Below are 22,014 nucleotides of genomic sequence, written 5' to 3'. Positions count from 1 at the left end.
GCTCTTTTCTTCTCTATGGGTCCTTCTCTATGGGCTATTCACCTTTCTATAGGCTCTTCTCTATAGGTTCTTCACCTCTCTATGGGCTCTTCTCTATAGGCTCCTCTCCTCTCCACAGGTTCTTCCCTATAGGCGCTTCTCCTCTGTATGGGTTCTTCTACCGTGCCCCTCCCCCCTTAAACATATACATTCTAAGGTGACAATCTGTGGTCACGTAGGGGCCACGGGACTTCCCTGGGGTTCCCGCCTGGTTGATCCCGGGAGCAGCCGAGCTCCTTCCCGCAGGCCATGAAGCCACCAGGCCCCGTCTCGGACGCGCGACTGTCCGCTCCTGGAGAAAGAGGGGCGTGGCCTCGCAGGGGCTTGTTTTGGTAGGGTTTTATTTAATAAATACATGGGTAGATTTCTAGATTCCAAGGCCAGGACAGATGATTGTGATCTCCCCGGCCAGGCCTCCTGGAAGGAGGGTCGAGTGGTTAGAAGGGCGTGGGGGGCTGGGAGCCAGGACGCCTGGGTTCTCTCCCCGGCTCTGGGAGGGGAGTGGGGGCTGGTGGGTTAGAGCAAGGGGGGGCGGGAGCCAGGACTCCTGGGTTCTCTCCCCAGCTCTGGGAGGGGAGCGGGGGCTGGTGGGTTAGAGCAGGGCGGGCTGGGAGCCAGGACTCCTGGGTTCTATCCCTGCCTTCCCCCAGGAGCTCCTATAATCAGGAGCCACCGACCCAGAGTCATAAAGCATGGTCCTCGTTCTGCAGCTTTGAAGTCGGCCCCAGGCCCTGGGTCAGAGCACCGTGAACATAAGGACGGTCTCATGACCATGACCAGGGCCCTACCCGGACCCCCTATGACCGGGAGAGCCAAGCCCACTGCGGGATGATTTGGACACTGTGTGTCATACTCCCTCTACTGCAACTTCCCCATGGGCGAGTCCCCTACTGTCCAACGGATATTAGTTGAGTCTGCCCCCAACTCCCACTCCGCCATTCCTGGAGGAGACTGATTTACACACAGACAAATATTTGTTCCCCGTGGTTTTATTCCAAGCACTAGAGGCAGGGGCTTGCTGGGAGACGGGACCCCAGTGGATCTAGAGACCCCCCGCAGCTGGGGGGCTGGGCCCTCCCACCATCCTCATTCCCAGAGCCTTGTCTGACCCCGAAACCAACCCCCCCCCACAGAAATCGATCAGCAGAAAGGCGTTTTACAGGAGCATCTATGAAGTGCAGAGGAGTGAGAGGCCGGACTCCTGGGTTCTCTTCCCGGCACTGGGAGGGGAGTGGAGGCTGGTGGGTCAGAGCAGGGGGGCCTGGGATCCCGGACTCCTGGGTTCTCTCCCCGGTGCTGGGAGGGGAGTGGGGGCTGGTGGTTAGAGCAGGTGGCGCTGGGAGCCAGGACTCCTGGGTTCTCTCCCCGGCTCTGGGAGGGGAGTGGGGGCTGGTGGGTCTTCGCAGGGGGGGCTGGGAGCCAGGACTCCTGGGATCTCTCCCTGGCTCTGGGAGGGGAGTGGGGTCCGGTGGGTTGAGGGGGGGCTGGGAGCCAGGACTCCTGGGTTCTCTCCCCGGCGCTGGGAGGGGCGTGGGGGCTGGTGGGTCAGAGCAGGGGGGGCTGGGAGCCAGGACTCCTGGGTTCTCTCCCGGCGCGGGGAGGAGCGGGGCTGGTGGGTCAGAGCAGGGGGGCCTGGGATCCCGGACTCCTGGGTTCTCTCCCCGGTGCTGGGAGGGGAGTGGGGGCTGGTGGCCACGTCACTGTCCCAGCTGCCCCCGCGCTAGCTGCTTCAGGGCATCTCCTTCGACGTGGAAGAAGTGCCAGCCCTCCGCGGCCGTGAGGTCCACCGCCCCGTGGCCCCGGTAGAAGTCGATGGCCGCTCGATTCCAGTCCAGCACCACAAACTTCATCTGGGAGCATCTGTTCTCCACGCCGATCTGAGAAGGATCAACAGGGGGGGCTGGGAGCCAGGACTCCTGGGTTCTCTCCCCGGCTCTGGGAGGGGAGTGGGGGCTGGTGGTTAGAGCAGGGGGGTCTGGGAGCCAGGACTCCTGGGTTCTCTCCCCGGCTCTGGGAGGGGAGTGGGGGCTGGTGGGTCAGAGCAGGGGGGCTGGGAGCCAGGACTCCTGGGTTCTCTCCCCCGCTCGGGGAGGGGAGTGGAGGCTGGTGGTTACAGCAGGCGGGGCTGGGAGCCAGGACTCCTGGGTTCTCTCACAGCTCGGGGAGGGGAGTGGGGGCTGGTGGTTAGAGCAAGAGAGGCTGGGAGCCAGGCCAGTGCCTCAGTTTCCCCCAGGGTATAAGCGGGAACAATGATACCCCTAGGGGGCTGCCTTGCAATCTGAGACCAAGGAAAGGAAGGGACCAGAAAGGGACCAACATCCTGTTACCTCTGCAATTTTACTCATAAGCTTCTTGCCAATCCCTTTACCTGCGTGGGTAGAGAAATCAGTAAGTTAACAGCAGGGTCTAGTGGTTAGAGCTGGGGGGGGCTGGGAGCCAGGACTCCTGGGTTCTCTCCCCGGCTCCAGGAGGGGAGCGGGTGGGTTAGCGCAGGGGGGGCTGGGAGCCCGGATGCCTGGGTTCTCTCCCCGGGCTGGGAGGGGAGTGGGGGCTGGTGGTTAGAGCTGGGGGCTGGGAGTCAGGACTCCTGGGTTCTCTCCCCGGCTCTGGGAGGGGAGTGGGGGCTAGTGGGTTAGAGCAGTGGGGGCTGGGAGCCAGGGACTCCTGGGTTCTCTCCCGGCTCTGGGAGGAGTGGGGGCTGGTGGGTTAGAGCAGGGGCTGGGAGCCAGGACGCGTGGGTTCTCTCCCGGGTCTGGGAGGGGAGGGGGGGGGGGTGGGTTCGGGCAGGGGGGGCTGGGAGCCAGGACTCCTGGGTTCCCTCCCGGCTCTGGGAGGGGAGTGGGGGCTGGTGGGTCAGAGCAGGGGTGCTGGGAGCCAGGACTCCTGGGTTCTCTCCCGGCTCTGGGAGGGGAGTGGGGGCTAGTGGGTTAGAGCAGGGGGGGCTGGGAGCCAGGACTCCTGGGTTCTCTCCCGGCTCTGGGAGGGGAGTGGGGGCTAGTGGGTTAGAGCAGGGGGGGCTGGGAGCCAGGACTCCTGGGTTCTCCCCCCAGCTCTGGGAGGGGAGTGGGGGCTGGTGGGTTAGAGCAGGGGGATGCCTTACAGGCATCGCAGGGACTGTCTCTGGGGGGGACCCCAAAACGATCCCGTTCTCCCCCCGTTCCCTACCTCTGAACTCAGGCATGACGTACAAGTCTTCCATGTAGATGTTCCTGCCTTTCCAGGTACTGTAGGTGAAGAAATAGAGGCCGTACCCCACGACGGTGTGTCCTGGGGTGGGGAACAAAATCCAACAGCTGCCCCCACCTTAACCCCCCCCCCCAACTTCCTTGTACTCTCCCAGCCCCCCCGAACCCTCCCCCCAGCCTCCGAGAAATCCCTTCTCCACCCGGCCCCCAATTCCCCACCTCCGTGCCCCCCCAAATTCCCTTCCCTGCTCTCAGCCCCCCATTCTCCATCCCCAGAGCTCCCCAGGCACCCCCAAGTCTATCCCCTGCTGTGGGGACTGGTGGGTTAGAGCAGGGGGGGCTGAGAGCCCGGACTCCTGGGTTCTCTCCCCGGCTCTGGGAGGGGAGTGGGGCCTGGTGGGTTAGAGCAGGGGGGGCTGGGAGCCAGGACTCCTGGGTTCTCTCCCCTGCTCTGGGGGGGGCTGGTGGGTTAGAGAAGTGGGGAGAAGCTAAGTGTATCAGGGAAAACTGAGGATGCGGGGGGCTGGGTTCCCCCAATCTGCCACGGAGCTGGGCTGGGCTGGCTTCGGCCTCTTGGGGTCCCCCAGATCATGACTGTGATGGGATTCTGGACCCCACAGGTGCCTGGGGGGGTACCCCCCCTGGGGCATTGCTGGGATGGGGGGGCCTTACCGTCTCGACTCCGGTGCTCGGGCGGGACCTCCGCCACCAGGCATCTGTAGAAAGGGTCGTCGGCGAAACCGTCTTCCCGGAGCACTGGGGGAGGATATTGGGGTGACGGGGGGGTGGACATGGGGGGAAGGGGAGGAGAGAGAACCCCGTTGTCACTCGCAGGCAGGACCCCCCCACCTCCCAAATTGGGACACCATCAAAAGCCACTCGCTCTCCCCTCCTCCTGCCCCCGAAGAGGGGGTGCGTGCCCAGGTCCCCCGGGGGGAGGGCTCACCTCGGTCGCTGATTTCTACCTGGTCCGGGAGCTTCTCAAACTCTGCCAGCTCCTGGGGGGCAGAAAGGAAACCCCTGGATTAGCCCCCCCAACCAACCCCCCCAAATCTCCCCCCAAGTCCCCTCTCCATCCCTGCCCCACAATTCCTCTCCCAGCCCCCCAAACCCTCCCTCCAGCCTCCAAGAAATCCCTTCTCCACCCAGTCTCCCCAAATTCCTTTCCCTCTGCCCAGCCCCCCATTCTGCACACGCAAAGCTCCCCCCCACATGCTCCCCCTTCTATCCCCAGCTCTGGGAGGGGAGCGGGGGCTGGTGGGTTAGAGCAGGGGGGGCTGGGAGCCAGGACTCCTGGGTTCTCTCCCCGGCTCTGGGAGGGGAGTGGGGGCTGGTGGGTTGGAGCAGGGGGGGCTGGGAGCCAGGACTCCGGGGTTCTCTCCCCGGCTCTGTGCGGGGAGGGGGGGCTGGGGGTTAGAGCAGGGGGGGCTGGGAGCCAGGACTCCTGGGTTCTCTCCCCGGCTCTGTGAGGAGTGAGGGCTGGTGGGTTAGAGCAGGGGCTGGGAGCCAGGACTCCTGGGTTCTCTCCTGGCTCTGGGAGGAGTGGGGCTGGTGGGTTAGAGCAGGGGGGGCTGGGAGCCAGGACTCCTGGGTTCTCTCCCCGGCTCTGGGAGGGGAGTGGGGGCTGGTGGGTTAGAGCAGGGGGGGCTGGGAGCCAGGACTCCTGGGTTCCCCCCTTACCTTTATCATCCGCATGACGTCCGCGCAGTCTTCAGCCTTGCAGGGCCGGAGCACACACTCCATTCCCTCTCCCGAGCCGATCGCCTGGGTTCAAAGTCACGGCGGGAGGGAGCAGCCCCCCGCCCCTCCCTGCGGCTCAGCCGGGGGGCGGGGGGAGCTGCCGACTGGAGAGAATTTATTGCATTTCCCAGCATGCAATTGGCCCCACACCCTATGCCCCGTCCTACTTTCCATGGGGCACAACCCCCCCGTGAAAGAGGCCCTACCTCCCGCTTTCAACACGGAAATAGCTAATGGAACCCAGGAGTCCTGGCTCCCAGCCCCCCCTCCTCTAACCACCAGCCCCCACTTCCCTCCCAGAGCCAGGGAGAGAACCCAGGAGTCCTGGCTCCCAGTCACCCCTGCTCTAACCCACCAGCCCCCACTCCCCTCCCAGAGCCGGGGAGAGAACCCAGGAGTCCTGGCTCCCAGTCCCCCCTGCTCTAACCCATGAGCTCCCACTCCCCTCCCAGAGCCAGGGAGAGAACCCAGGAGTCCTGGCTCCCCCTGCTATGACCCACCAGCCCCCACTCCCCTCCCAGAGCCGGGAAGAGGACCCAGGTGTCCTGGCTCCCAGCCCCCCCCGCTCTAACCCCCCAGCCCCCACTCCCCTCCCAGAGCTGGGGAGAGAACCCAGGAGTCCTGGCTCCCAGCCACCCCTGCTCTAACCCACCAGCCCCCACTCCTCTCCCAGAGCCGGGGAGAGAACCACAGCCGTAACTAGCTATTTTTTTCGCCCTCCATATAATTTCATAGTCGTTACTTTGTAAAACGACGTCCATAAGAAGCAGAATTGTTAACAGAAAGTTTCTGCATTTGAATCACAGGATCCCTTTGCACCGGGGGGTCTTTGGGGGAAAAAAATATTGTTTGAAGCACCAACAATCAGAGCGTTTGTTTCTGTTCCCGGTTCAATCATGAGCTTTTGTGTTCGCACTAAGGACGCCTGTTTGCTAAGAAATCCCCAGGAAATTCTGGCTGCCCCCCCACCCCAGCCCTGGGCTCTCACCTTCCCCCCCTACCAGTGCCCCCCTGGCGCCCGAGCCCTGGGCTCCCCCCCCCCACCAGTGCTGACTCCGCCCGCTCCCCGCTCGCTGGGTCGGGGGAAGCGGCAGGGCTCCTGGCCGCGCCTCAGCCGAGGCTCAGCTCCCGCCTCCAGCACCGGCGCGGACCCAGGAGGGCAGAGCCGGGGCCGGCCCGGCAGGGGCTCCGTGTGCCCGTGGGCGGCCCCCGCCGAGCCTGCCCGGCCGTGCCACAAGGTGCGGGCGCCGCTCCCCCCGCGGCACGAACCGCAGCGGCCCCAGGGCGGCCCCCGCGTGCGACGGGGCCGCCAGGGGGGCGGAAAGTGGGTCAATTTGCCCCAGGCCCCCTGAATCCTCTGGGCCACTGGCTTGGGGCGGTGCTTAGACCCACGCAGCCAAGCTGCCCCCCCCCACACCCGTTCGTAGCCTCCCCTCCAAACCCTGCCGGGAGCCGGGAGCCCAACGTCCCCCCTTGCCGGAGCCGGCTCAGCCCCCAGGAGCTCCACGATCCGCACCGGGCCGGGCCCGACGTTCGGGGCTTTTTCCTGTATAACCCCCCCCACGTCCCGATTTTTCACATTTTGCCCCGTTCCCCCCTCCCGCCCTGGGCTGGCTCAGGCCGCAGGCGGCCCTGGAGCCGGGGCCTGGAATCGCTGCAGACCAAGTCCCGGCGCACGCGGAAAGGGGTGGCCGGGGGGGGGGGCTGCAGGTATCGGGGTTCCTGTTCTCCAGGGAGCCGCCCGCAGGGAGGCAACGAGCCCGACCCGGTTGGGGAGGGAGGCGAGAAAAATCAGTCTTGTTCTGCGCCCCTCCGCCGTGCGCCGCTGGAGAGAACCCAGGAGTCCTGGCTCCCAGCCCCCCCTGCTCTGACCCACCAGCCCCCACTCCCCTCCCAGAGCCGGGGAGAGAACCCAGGAGTCCTGGCTCCCAGCCCCCCCTGCTCTAACCCCCCAGCCCCCACTCCCCTCCCAGAGCCGGGGAGAGAACCCAGGAGTCCGGGCTCCCAGCCCCCCCTGCTCTGACCCACCAGCCCCCACTCCCCTCCCAGAGCCGGGGAGAGAACCCAGGAGTCCTGGCTCCCAGCCCCCACTCCCCTCCCAGTGCCGGGGAGAGAACCCCGGAGTCCTGGCTCCCAGCTCCCTGCTCTAACCCACCAGCCCCACTCCTCCCAGAGCCGGGAGAGAACCCAGGAGTCCTGGCTCCCAGCCCCTGCTCCAACCCACCAGCCCCACTCCCCTCCCAGAGCAGGGGAGAGAACCCAGGAGTCCTGGCTCCCAGCCCCACCTGCTCTAACCACCAGCCCCCCCACCCCACAGAGAGCCGGGGACAGAACCCAGGACTCCAGGCTCCCACCCCCACCCCCGCTCTAACCCACCAGCCCCCACTCCCCTCCCGGAGCCGGGAGAGAACCCAGGAGTCCTGGCTCCTGCCCCCGCTCTAACCCACCAGCCCTCACTCCTCCCAGAGCCGGGAGAGAACCCAGGAGTCCTGGCTCCCAGCCCCTGCTCTAACCCACCAGCCCCACTCCTCCCAGAGCCGGGGAGAGAACCCAGGAGTCCTGGCTCCCCGCCCCCCCTGCGCTAACCCACCCGCCCCTACTCCTCTCCCCGAGCCCGGAGAGAACCCAGGAGGCCTAGCTCCCCGCGCGCCCTGCTCTAACCCACCAGCCCCCACTCCCCTCCCAGAGCCGGGGAGGGAACCCAGGAGTCCTGGCTCCCAGCCCCCCTTCTCCAACCACCAGCCCCCACTCCCCTCCCAGAGCTGGGGAGAGAACCCAGGAGTCCTGGCTCCCAGCCCCTCCTGCTCTAACCACCAGCCCCCACTCCCCTCTGAGAGCCGGGGAGAGAACCCAGGAGTCCTGGCTCCCAGCCCCACCCCCGCTCTAACCCACCAGCCCCCACTCCCCTCCCGGAGCCGGGGAGAGAACCCAGGAGTCCGGGCTCCCAGCCCCCCCTGCTCTAACCCACCATACACCGGATTCAATGAAGCCGAAGGACCCGTTTTTACTGTGAACCAAACGGGGGGATTTATTCAGCCTCAGAAAACAACCAGCACCTCACAGCGCCCTCTGGAGGTCACGGGCAGCACTGACTCCCCCCCAATCCGGAGTCACTCCGCTGCCCCCCCCGGCGGGGTGTGAACGCGATTGGGAGTGACTCCGGATTCACGGGAAGGGGTGCGCGGGGGGCAGGTTGTAGCTGGCGTCGAGGAAGATGGTGAGGGTCCCGACGCTGGTGAAGGTGATGAACGTCCAGAGGAAGAGACGGTCGACGACCATCGCCACGTACTGCCAGTCCTCCTTGAGCTGGGGGGAGATGGGGGTCCCGGGGGGAGTGACATGGGGGGCTGCTCCTTGCAGCCCCCTAACGCTCTGCCAAGTAGGTGCACCTAGTGACCCCCAACCCTGCCCCACTGACCCCCCATAAACCTCCCCACCAGCCCCTAAGTCTGCCTCCTTGTCTGCCCCATAACCCTGCCCCACTGCAGCCCCCAACCCTGCCCCACTGACCCCCATACACCTCCCCACCACCCCCTAAGTCTGTCCCATTGGCGGCCCATAACCCTGCCCCACTGCAGCCCCCAACCCTGCCCCACTGATCCCCATACACCTTCCCACCAGCCCCTAAGTCTGCCTCCTTGTCTGCCCCATAACCCTGCCCCACTGCAGCCCCCAACCCTGCCCCACTGATCCCCATACACCTTCCCACCAGCCCCTAAGTCTGTCCCATTGGCGGCCCATAACCCTGCCCCACTGCAGCCCCCAACCCTGCCCCACTGATCCCCATACCTCCCCACCACCCCCTAAGTCTGTCCCATTGGCGGCCCATAACCCTGCCCTATCATAGCCCCCAACCCTGCCCCACTGACCGCCATACACCTCGCCGCCACCCCCTAAGTCTGCCTCCTTGTCTGCCCCATAACCCTGCTCCATTGTGGGCCCCAACCCTGCCCCACTGATCCCCATAAACCTCCCCACCACCCCCTAAGTCTGCCTCCTTGTCTGCCCCATAACCCTGCCCCACTGCAGCCCCCAACCCTGCCCCACTGATCGCCATACACCTTCCCACCAGCCCCTAAGTCTGCCTCCTTGTCTGCCCCATAACCCTGCTCCATTGTGGGCCCCAACCCTGCCCCACTGATCCCCATACACCTTCCCACCAGCCCCTAACTCTGTCCCATTGGCGGCCCATAACCCTGCCCCAGTGCCGGCCCCAACCCTGCCCCACTGATCCCCATAAACCTCCCCACCACCCCCTAAGTCTGCCTTGTCTGCCCCATAACCCTGCTCCATTGTGAGCCCCAACCCTGCCCCACTGACCCCATAAACCTCCCCAACCCCCAAGCCTGCCCCATTGGCCCCCTTAACCCTGACCCACAGATCCCCTAAGATCCCCCCCTAAACTTGACCCACTGGCCTCTAACCCCGCCCCACCAGCCCCCTAGTCCTGCCTCAGGCCCCCCTCAATTTGACCCCTTGGCCCCTAAGCTTGCCCCACGGATCCCCCCAAACCTGCCCCATTGGGCCAAGCCGGCCCCACCAACGCCCCCAATCTTCCCCACCCTCCAAGCCTGCCCCACTGGCCCCCCCTTAACCCTGACCCATAGGGGCCCCCAACGCTCCCCCAGCGACCCTCCCAAACCGGCCCACTGTGCTTGGTGCTGGACAGACAAGCTCCGATCCCAGGGACCGGGGGAGGGGGGCGTTGGCTGGGGACGGAGCCAGAGTCCACGGGTGATGGGCAGGCGGCCGCTCCCCACTCACCGTGTCGTAGTCCTCCTGGCCCTGCAGCTGCCGGGCGATGTAGGTGACGGCGTCCATGGCGGACTTGAGGTCGGGCGGCAGGACGAGGCATTCGCTCGGCCCGTCGATGAACCGCCTCAGGTCCTGCGAGAAGGGGTCCTGGGAAAACCTGAAGGGATCACCGGGAATTGCCGGGAAGACCTCCACAGGGGCCCATGAGATGCGCCCACCTCTGGGGCGGGGCGGCCGGTTACCCCGGGACCCCTCACCCAGCGCTGAGATGCGCCCACCTCTGGGGCGGGGCGGCCGGTTACCCAGGGACCCCTCACCCGGTGCTGAGATGCAGCCACCTCTGGGACGGGGCGGCCGGTGACCCAGGGACCCCTCGCCCGGTGCTGAGATGCAGCCACCTCTGGGGCGGGGCAGCCAGTTACCCAGGGGCCCCTCGCCCGGCGCTGAGATGCGCCCACCTCTGGGGCAGGGCGGCCGGTTACCCAGGGACCCCTCACCCGGTGCTGAGATGCGCCCACCTCTGGGGCGGGGCGGCCGGTTACCCGGGGACCCCTCGCCCGGCGCTGTAATGCAGCCACCTCTGGGGCGGGGCGGCCGGTGACCCAGGGACCCCTCACCTGGCGCTGAGATGCGCTCACCTCTGGGGCGGGGCAGCCAGTTACCCAGGGGCCCCTCGCCCGGCGCTGAGATGCGCCCACCTCTGGGGCGGGGCGGCCGGTTACCCAGGGACCCCTCGTCCGGTGCTGAGATGAGCCCACCTCTGGGGCGGGGCGGCCGGTTACCCAGGGACCCCTCCCTGGTGCTGAGATGCGCCCACCTCTGGGGCGGGGTGGCCGGTCACCCAGGGACCCCTCACCTGGTGCTGAGATGCGCCCACCTCTGGGGCGGGGCGGCCAGTTACCCAGGGACCCCTCACCTGGCGCTGAGATGCGCCCACCTCTGGGGCGGGGCGGCTGGTTACCCAGGGACCCCTCGCCCGGCGCTGAGATGCGCCCACCTCTGGGGCGGGGCGGCCGGTTACCCAGGGACCCCTCACCTGGTGCTGAGATGCAGCCACCTCTGGGGCAGGGCACGAGGGCTGCTTAACACCTGCACAGCCTTTTAGGCCCGGAAGGAAAGGGGAACCTCGCATCTGGCTGAAACTCCACAGGGGAATTCAGAGAGACGGAAGAAAATGCTGAAAAACTCTGCCCCACACAGCGCCCCCTAGCGCCGCCCTAGGGCCAGCCCTGCCTGCCAGGGGAGAGCGCCCCCTGCTGAGCCCCCCACCCCGCTCCCTGCCCCACAGCGCCCCCCATCCGACCTGCTGGGCTTGGGGAAGAGGAAGTCACAGGTGGGCTTGCGGATGAAATACTCGTCCGTGCCTCGGTTGCTCTTGACCCCCAGTTCCCGTCTGGGGGCCGGGGGCGGTTTCAGGACAGCCTCCGGTTTCGGCCGCTGCAGCCCCAGGTACCGTGGGAGCCGGTGAATGAAAATCTGCCCAGGAGAGAGAATCCAGGACCCTTCCATGAGCCCCCCAGAGGGGACAGGCCCCTGCCCCATTCCCCAGCCAGTCCCGCCCCGCCCTGGGGCCGTGGGGGCTGGCGCCCCCCCAGCCCAGCCAGGCCCTCCCCTGCCCCCCCCCCCCCAGCCAGTCCCGCCCCCCCTGGGGGCCGGGGGGAGCAGCGCCCAGAGGGGACAGGCCCCTGCCCCATTCCCCGCCCCCCTGAGCCAGCCAGTCCCTGCCCTGGGGCCGGGTGGGAGCCGGCGCCCCCCAGAGGGGACAGGCCCCTGCCCCATTCCCCGCCCCCCTGAGCCAGCCAGTCCCTGCCCTGGGGCCGGGTGGGAGCCAGCGCCCCCTAGAGGGGACAGGCCCCTGCCCCATTCCCCGCCCCCCTGAGCCAGCCAGTCCCTGCCCTGGGGCCGGGTGGGAGCCGGCGCCCCCCAGAGGGGACAGGCCCCTGCCCCATTCCCCGCCCCCCTGAGCCAGCCAGGCCCCGCCCTGGGGCCGGGGGGCAGCCGGGGGCGGAGGGGGCGCGTTACCTGCCGGACCCAGAAGGGCATGTCGTGGGTGTTGGGCGAGCGGTGGTGCAGGTTGAGCACCACCACGCTGAGGATGACGGAGAAGGTCACCAGGATCATGGTGAACATGAGGTACTTGACGATGATGGGCACGGCCAGCGAGGTCTCCGGCACCTTGTCCGCCAGCAGCAGCAGGAAGACGGTGAGGGTGAGCAGGGCGAAGATGGAGAGGGTCATCTTCTCCCCTGCGCAGAGACCGCGGAGGTGGGGCTCAGCCGGGCCCCGGGGAGAACTGGGAGACCCGTGGCCATCTAGCCTGGCCTCTGGTCTCTCCCCAGGCACAGGGGATTCTGGTGCCCATCTAGCCTGGCGTCTGGTCTGCCAAGGTGCCCATCTAGGATGGACTCAGGTCGGCTGAGGGAGACCGGAGTCCTGGCACTGGATTCCTCGCCCCTCTGGAAAGGAGGCAGTTCCTGGGAGGAGAGGAAAACCTGGCACTGGATTCCTGCCCCCCTGGAATGGGTCCAGCCCTTCCCCCGCCCCCCACTGCCCTGGGGCAGCCCGTGCCCGTCTGCCCGGCACCCACCGGCGTCGGGGGGCAGGTAGAAGACGAAGATGGCCAGGATGGTGATGAGGATGCAGGGGATGATGACGTTGATGATGTAGAAGAGCGGCTTGCGGCGGATGATGAGGTAGAAGGTCAGGTCCTCGTGTTGTGGCTCCCCGGGTAGCGTGTTGCGCCGCGCCGGCTTGTGCCGGATCTCCCACTGCCCGTTGTCTGGAGGGCAGAGAAGCGGGTCAGGGGCAAAGAGGTGCCAATCCGGAGTCACCCCACTAGGAGTGGCGGGGGAGTGGGGCCCAGAGACCATTGGTGGCAGTAGTGGGATCACTGAATATGCAGGGATTGGCTGTGTGATGCTGTGCAGGTTGTGTCTATGTGTCAAGTAACTGTGTGTGTGGGTGGGTGAGTGTGCATAGCTGGCGCTGTGTGTCATGTTGTATGTGTGTCGCTCTATGTGTGTCACTCTGTGTGTGGGGTGGCTTTGTGCGTGTGTCACTGCGTTTGTGGCGCGGCTGGGTGTCATTCTGCCTGTGTGGGCTGTGGCTTTGTCTGTGTATCACTCTGGGTGTGTTTTGTTGTGTGCATCACGGCTGTGTGTGTGCATTGCTCTGGGTGTGTTGTGGTCATGTGTGTGACACTGTGCGGGTGTGTGTAGCTGTGTGTTGCGGTTGTTCCTGTGTGCATGTAGTGGTTGTCAATGTATGTGTGTTGCTCTGTGTGTTGTGGTGGCATGTGAGATATGGCTGTGTGTGTGTGTACCTCTCTCTCTCTCTGTGTAGCTCTGTGTGTGTTGTGGTTGTGCATGCCGGGCTGTGTGTGTGTGACAGAGAGATGGCCATGTGTGTAGCTCTGTGCGTGTTTGAGATGATCGTGTGTTGTGTGCATGGCTGTGCATGTGTAGTGTAGGTGTGTGTGTAACTCTATTTGTGTGTGTGTTGTGGTTGTGTGTGTGTAGCTCTGTGTGTTGTGTTCATGTGTAGCTGTGAGTGTGTTTGTGTAGGTGTGTGTTTTGATTGTGCACTTGTAGCTCTGTGTGTATAGCTGTGTGTATGTGTGTGTCTGTGTAGCTCTGTGTGTGTTGTGATTGTGCATGTGTGACTCTGTGATGTGTGTGAATGTGTAGCTCTGTGTGTGCATGTAGCTGTGTGCGTCTCTCTGTGTGTAGCTGTCTCTGTGTGCAGCTGTGTGCACGTGTGTAGCTCTGTGTATGTGTGTCTCTGTGTGTAGCTGTGTATGTATGTCTATGTGTAGCTGTGTGCGTGTGTAGTTGTGTGTGTGTCTGTGCGTAGCTGTGTGTGTCTGCGTGTCTCTCTGTGTAGCTGTGCATGCGTAGCTCTGTGTGTGTGTATCTGTGTGTGTGTAGCTGTGTGTGTCTGTGTATAGCTCTGTGTGCGTAGCTGTGTGTGTGTAGCTGTGGGTGGGGTTGTGTGTGTGTAGCTGTGTGTGTGTCTGTGTGTAGCTCTGTGTGCGTAGCTGTGTGTGTGTGTCTGTGTGTGTGTGAGTGTGTAGCTGTGCATGCGTAGCTCTGTGTGTGTGTAGCTGTGTGTCTGTGTGTAGCTCTGTGTGTGTCTGTGCGTAGCTGTGTGTGTCTGCATGTCTCTGTGTGTGTGTGTCAGTGTGTAGCTGTGCATGCGTAGCTCTGTGTGTGTGTGTAGCTCTGTGTGTGTGTCTGTGCGTAGCTGTGTGTGTGTAGCTGTGTGTGTGTGTCTGTGTGTAGCTGTCTGTGTGTAGCTGTGTGTGGGTGTCTGTGCGTAGCTGTGTGTGTGTAGCTGTGGGTGTCTGTGCGTAGCTGTGTGTGTCTGCGTGTCTCTGTGTGTGTGTGTCAGTGTGTAGCTGTGTGTGTGTGTCTGTGCGTAGCTGTGTGTGTGTGTGTGTCTGTGTGTAGCTGTGTGTGTGTGTCTGTGCGTAGCTGTGTGTGTGTGTCTGTGTGTAGCTGTGTGTGTGTAGCTGTGTGTGTGTCTGTGCGTAGCTGTGTGTGCGTAGCTGTGTGTCTGTGTGTAGCTGTGTGTGTGTAGCTGTGTGTGTGTGTGTGTCTGTGTGTAGCTGTGTGTGTGTAGCTGTGCGTAGCTCTGTGTGTGTAGCTGTGTGTGTGTGTCTGTGCGTAGCTGTGTGTGTGTAGCTGTGGGTGTCTGTGCATAGCTGTGTGTGTCTGCGTGTCTCTGTGTGTGTGTCAGTGTGTAGCTGTGCATGCGTAGCTCTGTGTGTGTGTGTGTAGCTGTGGGGGCGGCGTGCCCGGCTCACCGATGAAGGTGTTGTCGAAGACGACGATCTCGCGCACCTCGCGCCCGTCCTCGCCCAGCGGGTGCAGGAGGCCGAGCTCGGCGGCGCTGTAGGCGTACGACTGGAACACCATGCTGCAGTTCTGCCAGTCGAAGGGGAAGTAGGTCACCTGGGCGGGGGAGAGACGGCGTGGACGCGGCGCCCCCTGCTGGGCCCTCGGCATGGTGCCCCTGCTGGGACCCCTCTGCATGGCGCCCCCTGCTGGGCCCTCAGCACGGCGCCCCCTGCTGGGCCCCCGCTGCACGGCGCCCCCTGCTGGGCCCTCGGCACCGCGCCCCCTGCTGGGCCCTCGGCACAGCGCCCCCCGCTGGGACCCCTCTGCACGGCGCCCCCTGCTGGGCCCCTGCAGCACCGCGCCCCCTGCTGGGCCCCCTCGGCACAGCGCCCCCTGCTGGGCCCCGCTGCATGGCGCCCCCTGCTGGACTCTCTGCACGGCGCCCCCTGCTGGGCCCCCTCTGCACGGCGCCCCCTGCTGGGCGCCCCTGCTGGGCACCCCTGCTGGGCCCCTGCAGCACCGCGCCCCCTGCTGGGCTCCTCTGAACAGCGCCCCCTGCTGGGCCCCTCTACCCCCTGCTGGGCCCCTGCAGCACTGCACCCCCTGCTGGAGCCCTAGGCACTGCGCCCCCTGCTGGGCCCCCCCTGCATGGCGTCCCCTGCTGGGCCCCTGCAGCACCGTGCCTCCTGCTGGGCCCCTCGGCACCACGCCCCCTATTGGTCCCCTCTGCCCCCTGCTGGGCCCCCTCAGCACGGTGCCCCCTGCTGGATCCTTCTGTCCCCTGCAGCACGGCGCCCCCGCTGGCCCCCTCTCCACGGCGCCCCCTGCTGGCCCCCTCTGCCCCCTGCTGGGCCCCTCTGAACAGCCCCCCCTGCTGGAGCCCTCGGTACGGCGCCCCCTGCTGGGACCCCTCTGCAGCACCGCGCCCAGCTCACCTGGATGCTGCAGCTGCTGCGGTACAGGGCTGGGGGAAGCCAGCGAACGGTCCCAATGTGAGAGACCAAAACATTCACAGCCAAGGCGATGTCGAAGTTCCCATCGTTACTGAAAGAAAGAAAGAAAGAAAGAAAGAAAGAAAGAAAGAGGGGGCACCACATGGGCGAAGGACCCTCAGCTGGTGCTGGGGCCTCGGGCTGCCCCCTCCCCGGCCCCGGCCCCCCGCCCGGCTCACTTGTTCATGAGGTAGATATCCGGGAGCCAGACTTTGTCGGACGAGGTCCGTATGGACGTGATGTCGTCGAAGTCAGACATGTTCCAGCTCAGGCGATAGTCCGTCCACTCCTGAGTGCGGCCGAGAGGGAGGGGTGGACAGAGAGGGGAAAGAGACAGGGGTGAGTGGGAAAGAAGGAAAGAAAGAAGGGAATAGTGGAAAGAAAGAAAGAAAGAAAGAAAGAAAGAAAGAAAGAGTATGAAAGAAAGTAAGAAAAAAATGGATGAGTGTGAAAGAAAGAAAGAAAAAGAAAAGATGAGTGTGAAATAATGCAAGGATGAGAAAGAAAGAAAGAAAGAAAGAAAGAAAGAATGGATGAGTGTGAAAGAAAAAAAGAACATGAAACAAAGAATGGATGAGTGTGAAAGAAAGAAAGAAAGAAAGAGAAAAGATGAATGTGAAAGAAAGAAAAAGAAAAGATGAGTGTGAAAGAATGCAAGGATGAGAAAGAAAGAAAGAAAGAAAGAAAGAAAGATGAGTGTGAAAGAAAGTAAGAAAAAAGAATGGATGAGTGTGAAAGAAAAAAAGAACATGAAACAAAGAATGGATGAGTGTGAAAGAAAGAAAGAAAGAAAGAAAGAAAGAAAGATGAATGTGAAAGAAAGAAAAAGAAAAGATGAGTGTGAAAGAATGCAAGGATGAGAAAGAAAGAAAGAAAGAAAGAAAGAAAGAAAGAAAGAAAGAAAGAAGATGAGTGTGAAAGAAAGTAAGAAAAAAGAATGGATGAGTGTGAAAGAAAGAAAGAGCATGAAACAAAGAATGGATGAGTGTGAAAGAAAGAAAGAAATAATGAGTGTGAAAGAAAGAAAGAAAAGATGAGTGTGAAAGAAAGAAAGAAAAAAGAATGGATGAGTGTGAAAGAAAGAAAGAGCATGAAACAAAGAATGGATGAGTGTGAAAGAAAGAAAGAAAGAAATAATGAGTGTGAAAGAAAGAAAGAAAAGATGAGTGTGAAAGAAAGAAAGAGAAAAGACGAGTGTGAAAGAAAGTAAGAAAAAAGAATGGATGAGTGTGAAAGAAAGAAAGAGCATGAAACAAAGAATGGATGAGTGTGAAAGAAAGAAAGAGCATGAAACAAAGAATGGATGAGTGTGAAAGAAAGAAAGAATGAGTGTGAAAGAAAGAAAGAAAAAGAAAAGATGAGTGTGAAAGAATGCAAGAAAGAAAGAAAGAGAAAAGATGAATGTGAAAGAAAGAAAGAAAAAGAATGGATGAGTGTGAAAGAAAGAAAAAGAAAAGATGAGTGTGAAAGAAAGAAAGAAAGAAAGAAAAGACGAGTGTGAAAGAAAGTAAGAAAAAAGACTGGATGAGTGTGAAAGCAAGCAAGCAAGCAAGCTCCTCCCCCTGTGTTTGTCCTCCCAGCCCCACCCCATCCTGTGAGGCCGGGCAGGGCTGTTTGCCCCATGGCACGAATAGGGAAACTGAGGCACGCAGTGACCTGCTCGCCGTCTGTGGCTGAGCTGGGAATGGACCAGCCCCCCCGCCCGGCTCCTGTTATAAGTAAGGAGGCAGAGCTGGGGCACCTTTCCTCATCCCCCCCTTTTATAACCCACAGAGGCCCCCCCCGACCAGAAATCTACCCCCGCACTTCCCCCCAGCAGCCATCAGGTGGCGCCAGCGACCTGCCCAGGTGCGAAGAGGCAGACTGGGGAACAGCCCCCCCCCCCCCATCTGGGATGGGATATGGGGGAGGGGGGGCAGTAGGCATGGCAATATTTTGGGGTGGGGGGTACCCACCAGGTCCATATACACCTTCGTGGTCAGCTCCTCGTTTTTTTCGTTCTGGGGGGGGTGAGAAAAGGTTAAAAAGTCATTCGGGGGATACCCCCTTCGCCTCCAGAATCCTGCCCCCTCCCCAGGATCGGTACCTGCCCCCATGTAACCCCCTTGAGAATGCCCCTCCCGGTGGCGGGATCTTGGGAGGACTAGGGCCCTTTCGGGGGGACCCGCCAGTGGGGGTGGGTTTTTGGTGGGGGGGCAGATGGAGCTGAGATGTGCCAACCCCATGCACGTATCCAGCGTCCCCTCCCCCTCCAGCCCCATTTCCTCCCCCCCTTCCCCGTCCACTGCTATTTATAACCTGCCTGGGACGGGCTCCGTGACAGCTGCTGTCTCTGTCTGTGGGCCAAGGGGGCGGGCGGGAGGTCCTTAACCCTCTCCCTGCCAGAGCCGGGGGTCCTGCTGCCCTCCCCCACCCCGCCCCCACGGGCGCTAGCTGCCTCAAGAAAGAAATCTAGAGCGAGAGGCCCGGGCGTCACAGCTGAAGCAACCGCGTTCTAGGTCGCTCTAGCGTGGCTTTGGGCCCTGGCCTGGAAGAAACGACCGGAAAGCTACTCTAGAACACAGTCGGTGCAGCACAGGAGCAGAGGTGAGCTAGGCCGCTCTAGAACATGGGCTAGAACGGCTCTGGAACGTCACTGGGGAGACCATCTAGGACACAGGGTCCTGTTCTAGGCTGCTCTAGATAGCACTGGGGCGGGGGGTGATTGGTCTAGGCTGCTGCCAAGGAGGTCACCTCAGAACACGGCACCCACTGGCCAGTATCGATCAGGAGTTGCTGTGTTCTAGGCCACTCCAGAACCCAGCCTGAAATAGCCTCGGTAACCAGTCTGGAACGTCGTCAGGGAGCGAGCCTAGAGGAGAGTCGCCTCTGGGCAGCGCGCCTGGCCGTGCCACACAGCTGAGCTAGAAAAGGTTTGATGGTTGAGCAGCCCAGACACCCCCTCCCCCCAAAAAAGCCAATCTAGATTGCAGTCCCTTCGGGGCCATCGAGGACCAGGAGCTACAGGCACTAGACTGGTCTAGAACATGGTCTAGAACAGTATGAGTGGCTCATCCACCATCCCACGTGTAAATTAATTTAGAACGTGGTCTCTTTTTTTTTTGCCAGCAAAGGACCAGGAGCTCTGGCCCAGTAGGACAACCTAGAACCTGGTCTAGAACATTCCAGGGTGTGTGTGACTGATCTAGAACGCTGGTTCCTCACCAGGCTGATGAGCTGGGAGAGCGACATGCCCACCCGGACGAACACCTTGTCGGTGAGGGTGCGGGCGGGGCGGACGTTGGGGTTGTAGTTCTCAAACAGCTTCTCCAGGAGACGCTCCTCGGTCTCCAAGCCGCCCGCCACTGCCGGGAGAGAGAAAGAGTGTGTGTGTGTGTGTGTGTGTGTGTGTGTGTGTGGTTCCCCATCACACACCCCTGCAGCCTGGTACTGCTCCATGGGACATAGGTAACTACTGAGCCAACTATCTATCCATCCATCCATTGCCCTCTCCCCACACGTTCCCTCTATTCATCCCCACCCAGACACCTCTATGTCTCTATCCATCCCTCCATCCATCCATCCTTCCATCCCTCCATCCCCATACACAGCTATCCATCCCTCCATCCATCCGGCCGGCTGTCCCCCCCGAGCCTTCAGTCTGTCTGTCCCCACACCCCTCTATCTATCCATCCCCACACAACCCCTAGGATCTATCTATCCATCCACTCCCACCCGTACATCCATCTCCACACACCCTCTGTCTATCCATCCATCCCCCCCATTCATCCCCATCCGTCCATCCCCCACCCTCCCATTCATCCCCATCCACCCCATCCATCCATCCATCCCCCAACTCGCCCATTCATCCCCATCCACCCCATCCATCCATCCATCCCCCAACTCACCCATTCATCCCCATCCACCCCATCCATCCATCCATCCCCCAACTCGCCCATTCATCCCCATCCACCCCATCCATCCATCCATCCCCAACTCACCCATTCATCCCCATCCACCCCATCCATCCATCCATCCCCCAACTCGCCCATTCATCCCCATCCACCCCATCCATCCCCCAACCCACCCATGCATCCTCATCCACCCCATCCATCCATCCATCCCCAACCCTCCCATTCATCCCCATCTACCCCATCCATCCATCCATCTCCCAACCCTCCCATTCATCCCCATCCACCCCATCCATCCATCCATCCCCCAACCCGCCCATTCATCCCCATCCACCCCATCCATCCCCAACCCACCCATGCATCCTCATCCACCCCATCCATCCATCCATCCCCCAACTCACCCATTCATCCCCATCCACCCCATCCAACCATCCATCCCCAACTCGCCATTCATCCCCATCCACCCCATCCATCCCCCAACCCACCCATGCATCCTCATCCACCCCATCCATCCATCCATCCCCCAACCCTCCCATTCATCCCCATCCACCCCATCCATCCATCCATCCCCACCCCTCCCCTTCCTCCCCATCCACCCCCATCCATCCATCCATCCCCCAACCCGCCCATTCATCCCCATCCACCCCATCCATCCATCCATCCCCCAACTCGCCCAGTCATCCCCATCCACCCCATCCATCCATCCATCCCCCAACCCTCCCATTCATCCCCATCCACCCCATGATCCATCCATCCATCCATCCCCCAACCAGCCCATTCATCCCCATCCACCCCATCCATCCATCCCCAACCCGCCCATTCATCCCCATCCACCCCATCCATCCATCCCCAACCTGCCCATTCATCCCCATCCACCCCATCTATCCCCCAACCCGCCCATTCATCCACATCCACCCCATCCATCCATCCATCCCCCCACCCTCCCATTCATCCCCATCCACCCCATCCATCCATCCATCCCCAACCCACCCATTCATCCCCATCCACCCCATCCATCCATCCATCCCCCAACCCACCCATGCATCCTCATCCACCCCATCCATCCATCCATCCCCCAACCCTCCCATTCATCCCCATCCACCCTATGATCCATCCATCCATCCATCCCCCAACCCTCCCATTCATCCCCATCCACCCCATCCATCCATCCCCCAACCCGCCCATTCATCCCCATCCACCCCATCTATCCCCAACCCGCCCATTCATCCCCCTCCATCCATCCATCCATCCATCCCCCAACCCGCCCATTCATCCCCATCTAACCCATCCATCCATCCCCCAACCCGCCCATTCATCCCCATCTACCCCATCCATCCATCCCCCAACCCGCCCATTCATCCCCATCCACCCCATCCATCCATCCATCCCCCAACCCTCCCATTCATCCCCATCCACCCCATCCATCCATCCATCACCCAACCCGCCCATTCATCCCCATACACCCCATACAACCATCCATCCATCCCCCAACTCGCCCATTCATCCCCATCCACCCCATCCATCCATCCCCCAACCCGCCCATTCATCCCCATCCACCCCATCCATCCATCGCCCAACCCACCCATTCATCCCCATCCACCCCATCCATCCATCCATCCCCAACCCGCCCATTCATCCCCATCTACCCCATCCATCCATCCCCCAACCCTCCCATCCATCCCCATCCACCCCATCCATCCATCCATCCCCCAACCCTCCCATTCATCCCCATCCACCCCATCCATCCATCCATCCCCCAACCCGCCCATTCATCCCCATCCACCCCATCCATCCATCCCCAACTCGCCCATTCATCCCCATCCACCCCATCCATCCATCCCCCAACCCTCCCATTCATCCCCATCCACCCCATCCATCCATCCCCCCACACACCCGCTATCTAGCTCTCCACCGCCCCCACATCTACATCAGATCTCTGTCCCCATCTCTCGCCCCAGTGCCCATGGCTCTGTCTGTCCCTACCCGGAGGGCCCCATCTCTGGCCCCACACCCCGCTCTCTAGCTGGGGCCTGGCTCAGGGGCTGGGGGGGGGCTGAGCTTACCCACTGCCGGGAGAAGCCAGAGGATCACCAGCACTGGGGGCGCCCACGCCATGGCTGCGTCCGTGTGTCCGTCTGTCTCCTTGAGGCCCAGCTGCCACCCAGCGCGCCCGCCCGCCCCCCACCCGCCACCCCATTGGTCCCACCAGCTGTCACTGGAGTGTGTGTCGCGGGGGGGGGGGGTGGAGAGTTCCGGGGCGGGGGTGGGGGCCACGTTCCATCGCAGCCGCGGGCAATCTGGAGGCGCCCCCGGTTGTGGACTGGGGGGGGGGAGGGATCTTTAACCCTTTGGGACCCAGAGCCTGCTAGGGGAGGTGAAGGGTTCCCAGCAGGATTCAAACCCACACCCCTCTGCAGGGGATAGATAGATAGATAGAGGGGGTGGATGGGGATAGATAGATAGAATAGATAGATAGAGGGGTGGGGGATAGATGGATAGATAGAGGGGTGGAGGGGATAGATAGATAGATAGAGGGGATAGATAGATAGATAGATAGATAGATAGAGGTGGTGGG

The 22,014-nt window shown here is 62.4% G+C and overlaps 2 protein-coding genes across 8 annotated transcripts; both read right to left on the bottom strand.

Annotated features, from left to right (window-relative positions):
• Nucleotides 1-1,012: 1,012 nt before the first annotated feature.
• On the bottom strand, nucleotides 1,013-5,114 carry LOC120381788 (thialysine N-epsilon-acetyltransferase-like). 6 transcript variants are annotated; one of them, XR_005588152.1, is made up of 7 exons: nucleotides 4,905-5,106; nucleotides 4,171-4,222; nucleotides 3,897-3,980; nucleotides 3,205-3,306; nucleotides 2,367-2,407; nucleotides 1,672-1,916; nucleotides 1,013-1,300 (listed from the first exon to the last, which is right to left on the bottom strand). XR_005588152.1 is itself a non-coding variant. In XM_039499923.1 (6 exons), the coding sequence occupies exons 1-6, from the start codon at nucleotides 4,965-4,967 to the stop codon at nucleotides 1,286-1,288; spliced, it is 561 nt and encodes a 186-aa protein (XP_039355857.1). In that variant the 5' UTR covers nucleotides 4,968-5,111; the 3' UTR covers nucleotides 1,013-1,285. The 6 variants fall into 6 exon arrangements, 5 of the variants coding, with proteins under 5 accessions (XP_039355857.1, XP_039355859.1, XP_039355858.1 ...); XM_039499923.1 differs by lacking the exon at nucleotides 2,367-2,407 and having other exon boundaries at nucleotides 4,905-5,111; XM_039499925.1 differs by lacking the exon at nucleotides 1,013-1,300 and having other exon boundaries at nucleotides 1,619-1,916.
• Nucleotides 5,115-7,981: 2,867 nt separating this feature from the next.
• Nucleotides 7,982-21,594, bottom strand: CHRNB1 (cholinergic receptor nicotinic beta 1 subunit). 2 transcript variants are annotated; one of them, XM_039499894.1, is made up of 11 exons: nucleotides 21,503-21,594; nucleotides 18,754-18,893; nucleotides 17,505-17,549; nucleotides 15,729-15,838; nucleotides 15,493-15,601; nucleotides 14,524-14,671; nucleotides 12,307-12,498; nucleotides 11,742-11,965; nucleotides 11,023-11,195; nucleotides 9,729-9,876; nucleotides 7,982-8,270 (listed from the first exon to the last, which is right to left on the bottom strand). In XM_039499894.1, exons 1-11 carry the CDS (start codon nucleotides 21,552-21,554, stop codon nucleotides 8,130-8,132), a joined length of 1,482 nt encoding a protein of 493 aa, XP_039355828.1. In that variant the 5' UTR covers nucleotides 21,555-21,594; the 3' UTR covers nucleotides 7,982-8,129. The 2 variants fall into 2 exon arrangements, with proteins under 2 accessions (XP_039355828.1, XP_039355829.1); XM_039499895.1 differs by having other exon boundaries at nucleotides 14,524-14,644.
• Nucleotides 21,595-22,014: the final 420 nt, after the last annotated feature.

This window comes from Mauremys reevesii, linkage group 14 (assembly GCF_016161935.1).
Source record: "Mauremys reevesii isolate NIE-2019 linkage group 14, ASM1616193v1, whole genome shotgun sequence".
NCBI classification, from domain to species: domain Eukaryota; kingdom Metazoa; phylum Chordata; order Testudines; family Geoemydidae; genus Mauremys; species Mauremys reevesii.
The sequence above is the reverse complement of the archived record's forward strand: the minus strand, read 5'-3'. Positions and strand labels throughout refer to the sequence as shown.

Bases quoted from the DNA above. Each gene is read 5' to 3' on its own strand.
- CHRNB1 (XM_039499894.1), bottom strand. From the start codon at position 21,554: ATGGCGTGGGCGCCCCCAGTGCTGGTGATCCTCTGGCTTCTCCCGGCA. The intron at 15,602-15,728 runs GTGAGCCGGGCG...TCTTTCTTTCAG, and splicing joins GATATCTACCTCATGAACAA to TAACGATGGGAACTTCGACA. The intron at 14,672-15,492 runs GTGAGCTGGGCG...TCCCCCGCCCAG, and splicing joins GCAGCAGCTGCAGCATCCAG to GTGACCTACTTCCCCTTCGA.
- LOC120381788 (XM_039499923.1), bottom strand. From the start codon at position 4,967: ATGGAGTGTGTGCTCCGGCCCTGCAAGGCTGAAGACTGCGCGGACGTC. The intron at 3,981-4,170 runs GTGAGCCCTCCC...ATCCTCCCCCAG, and splicing joins GGTAGAAATCAGCGACCGAG to TGCTCCGGGAAGACGGTTTC. The intron at 3,307-3,896 runs GTAAGGCCCCCC...TCCCCACCCCAG, and splicing joins CGAGCACCGGAGTCGAGACG to GACACACCGTCGTGGGGTAC.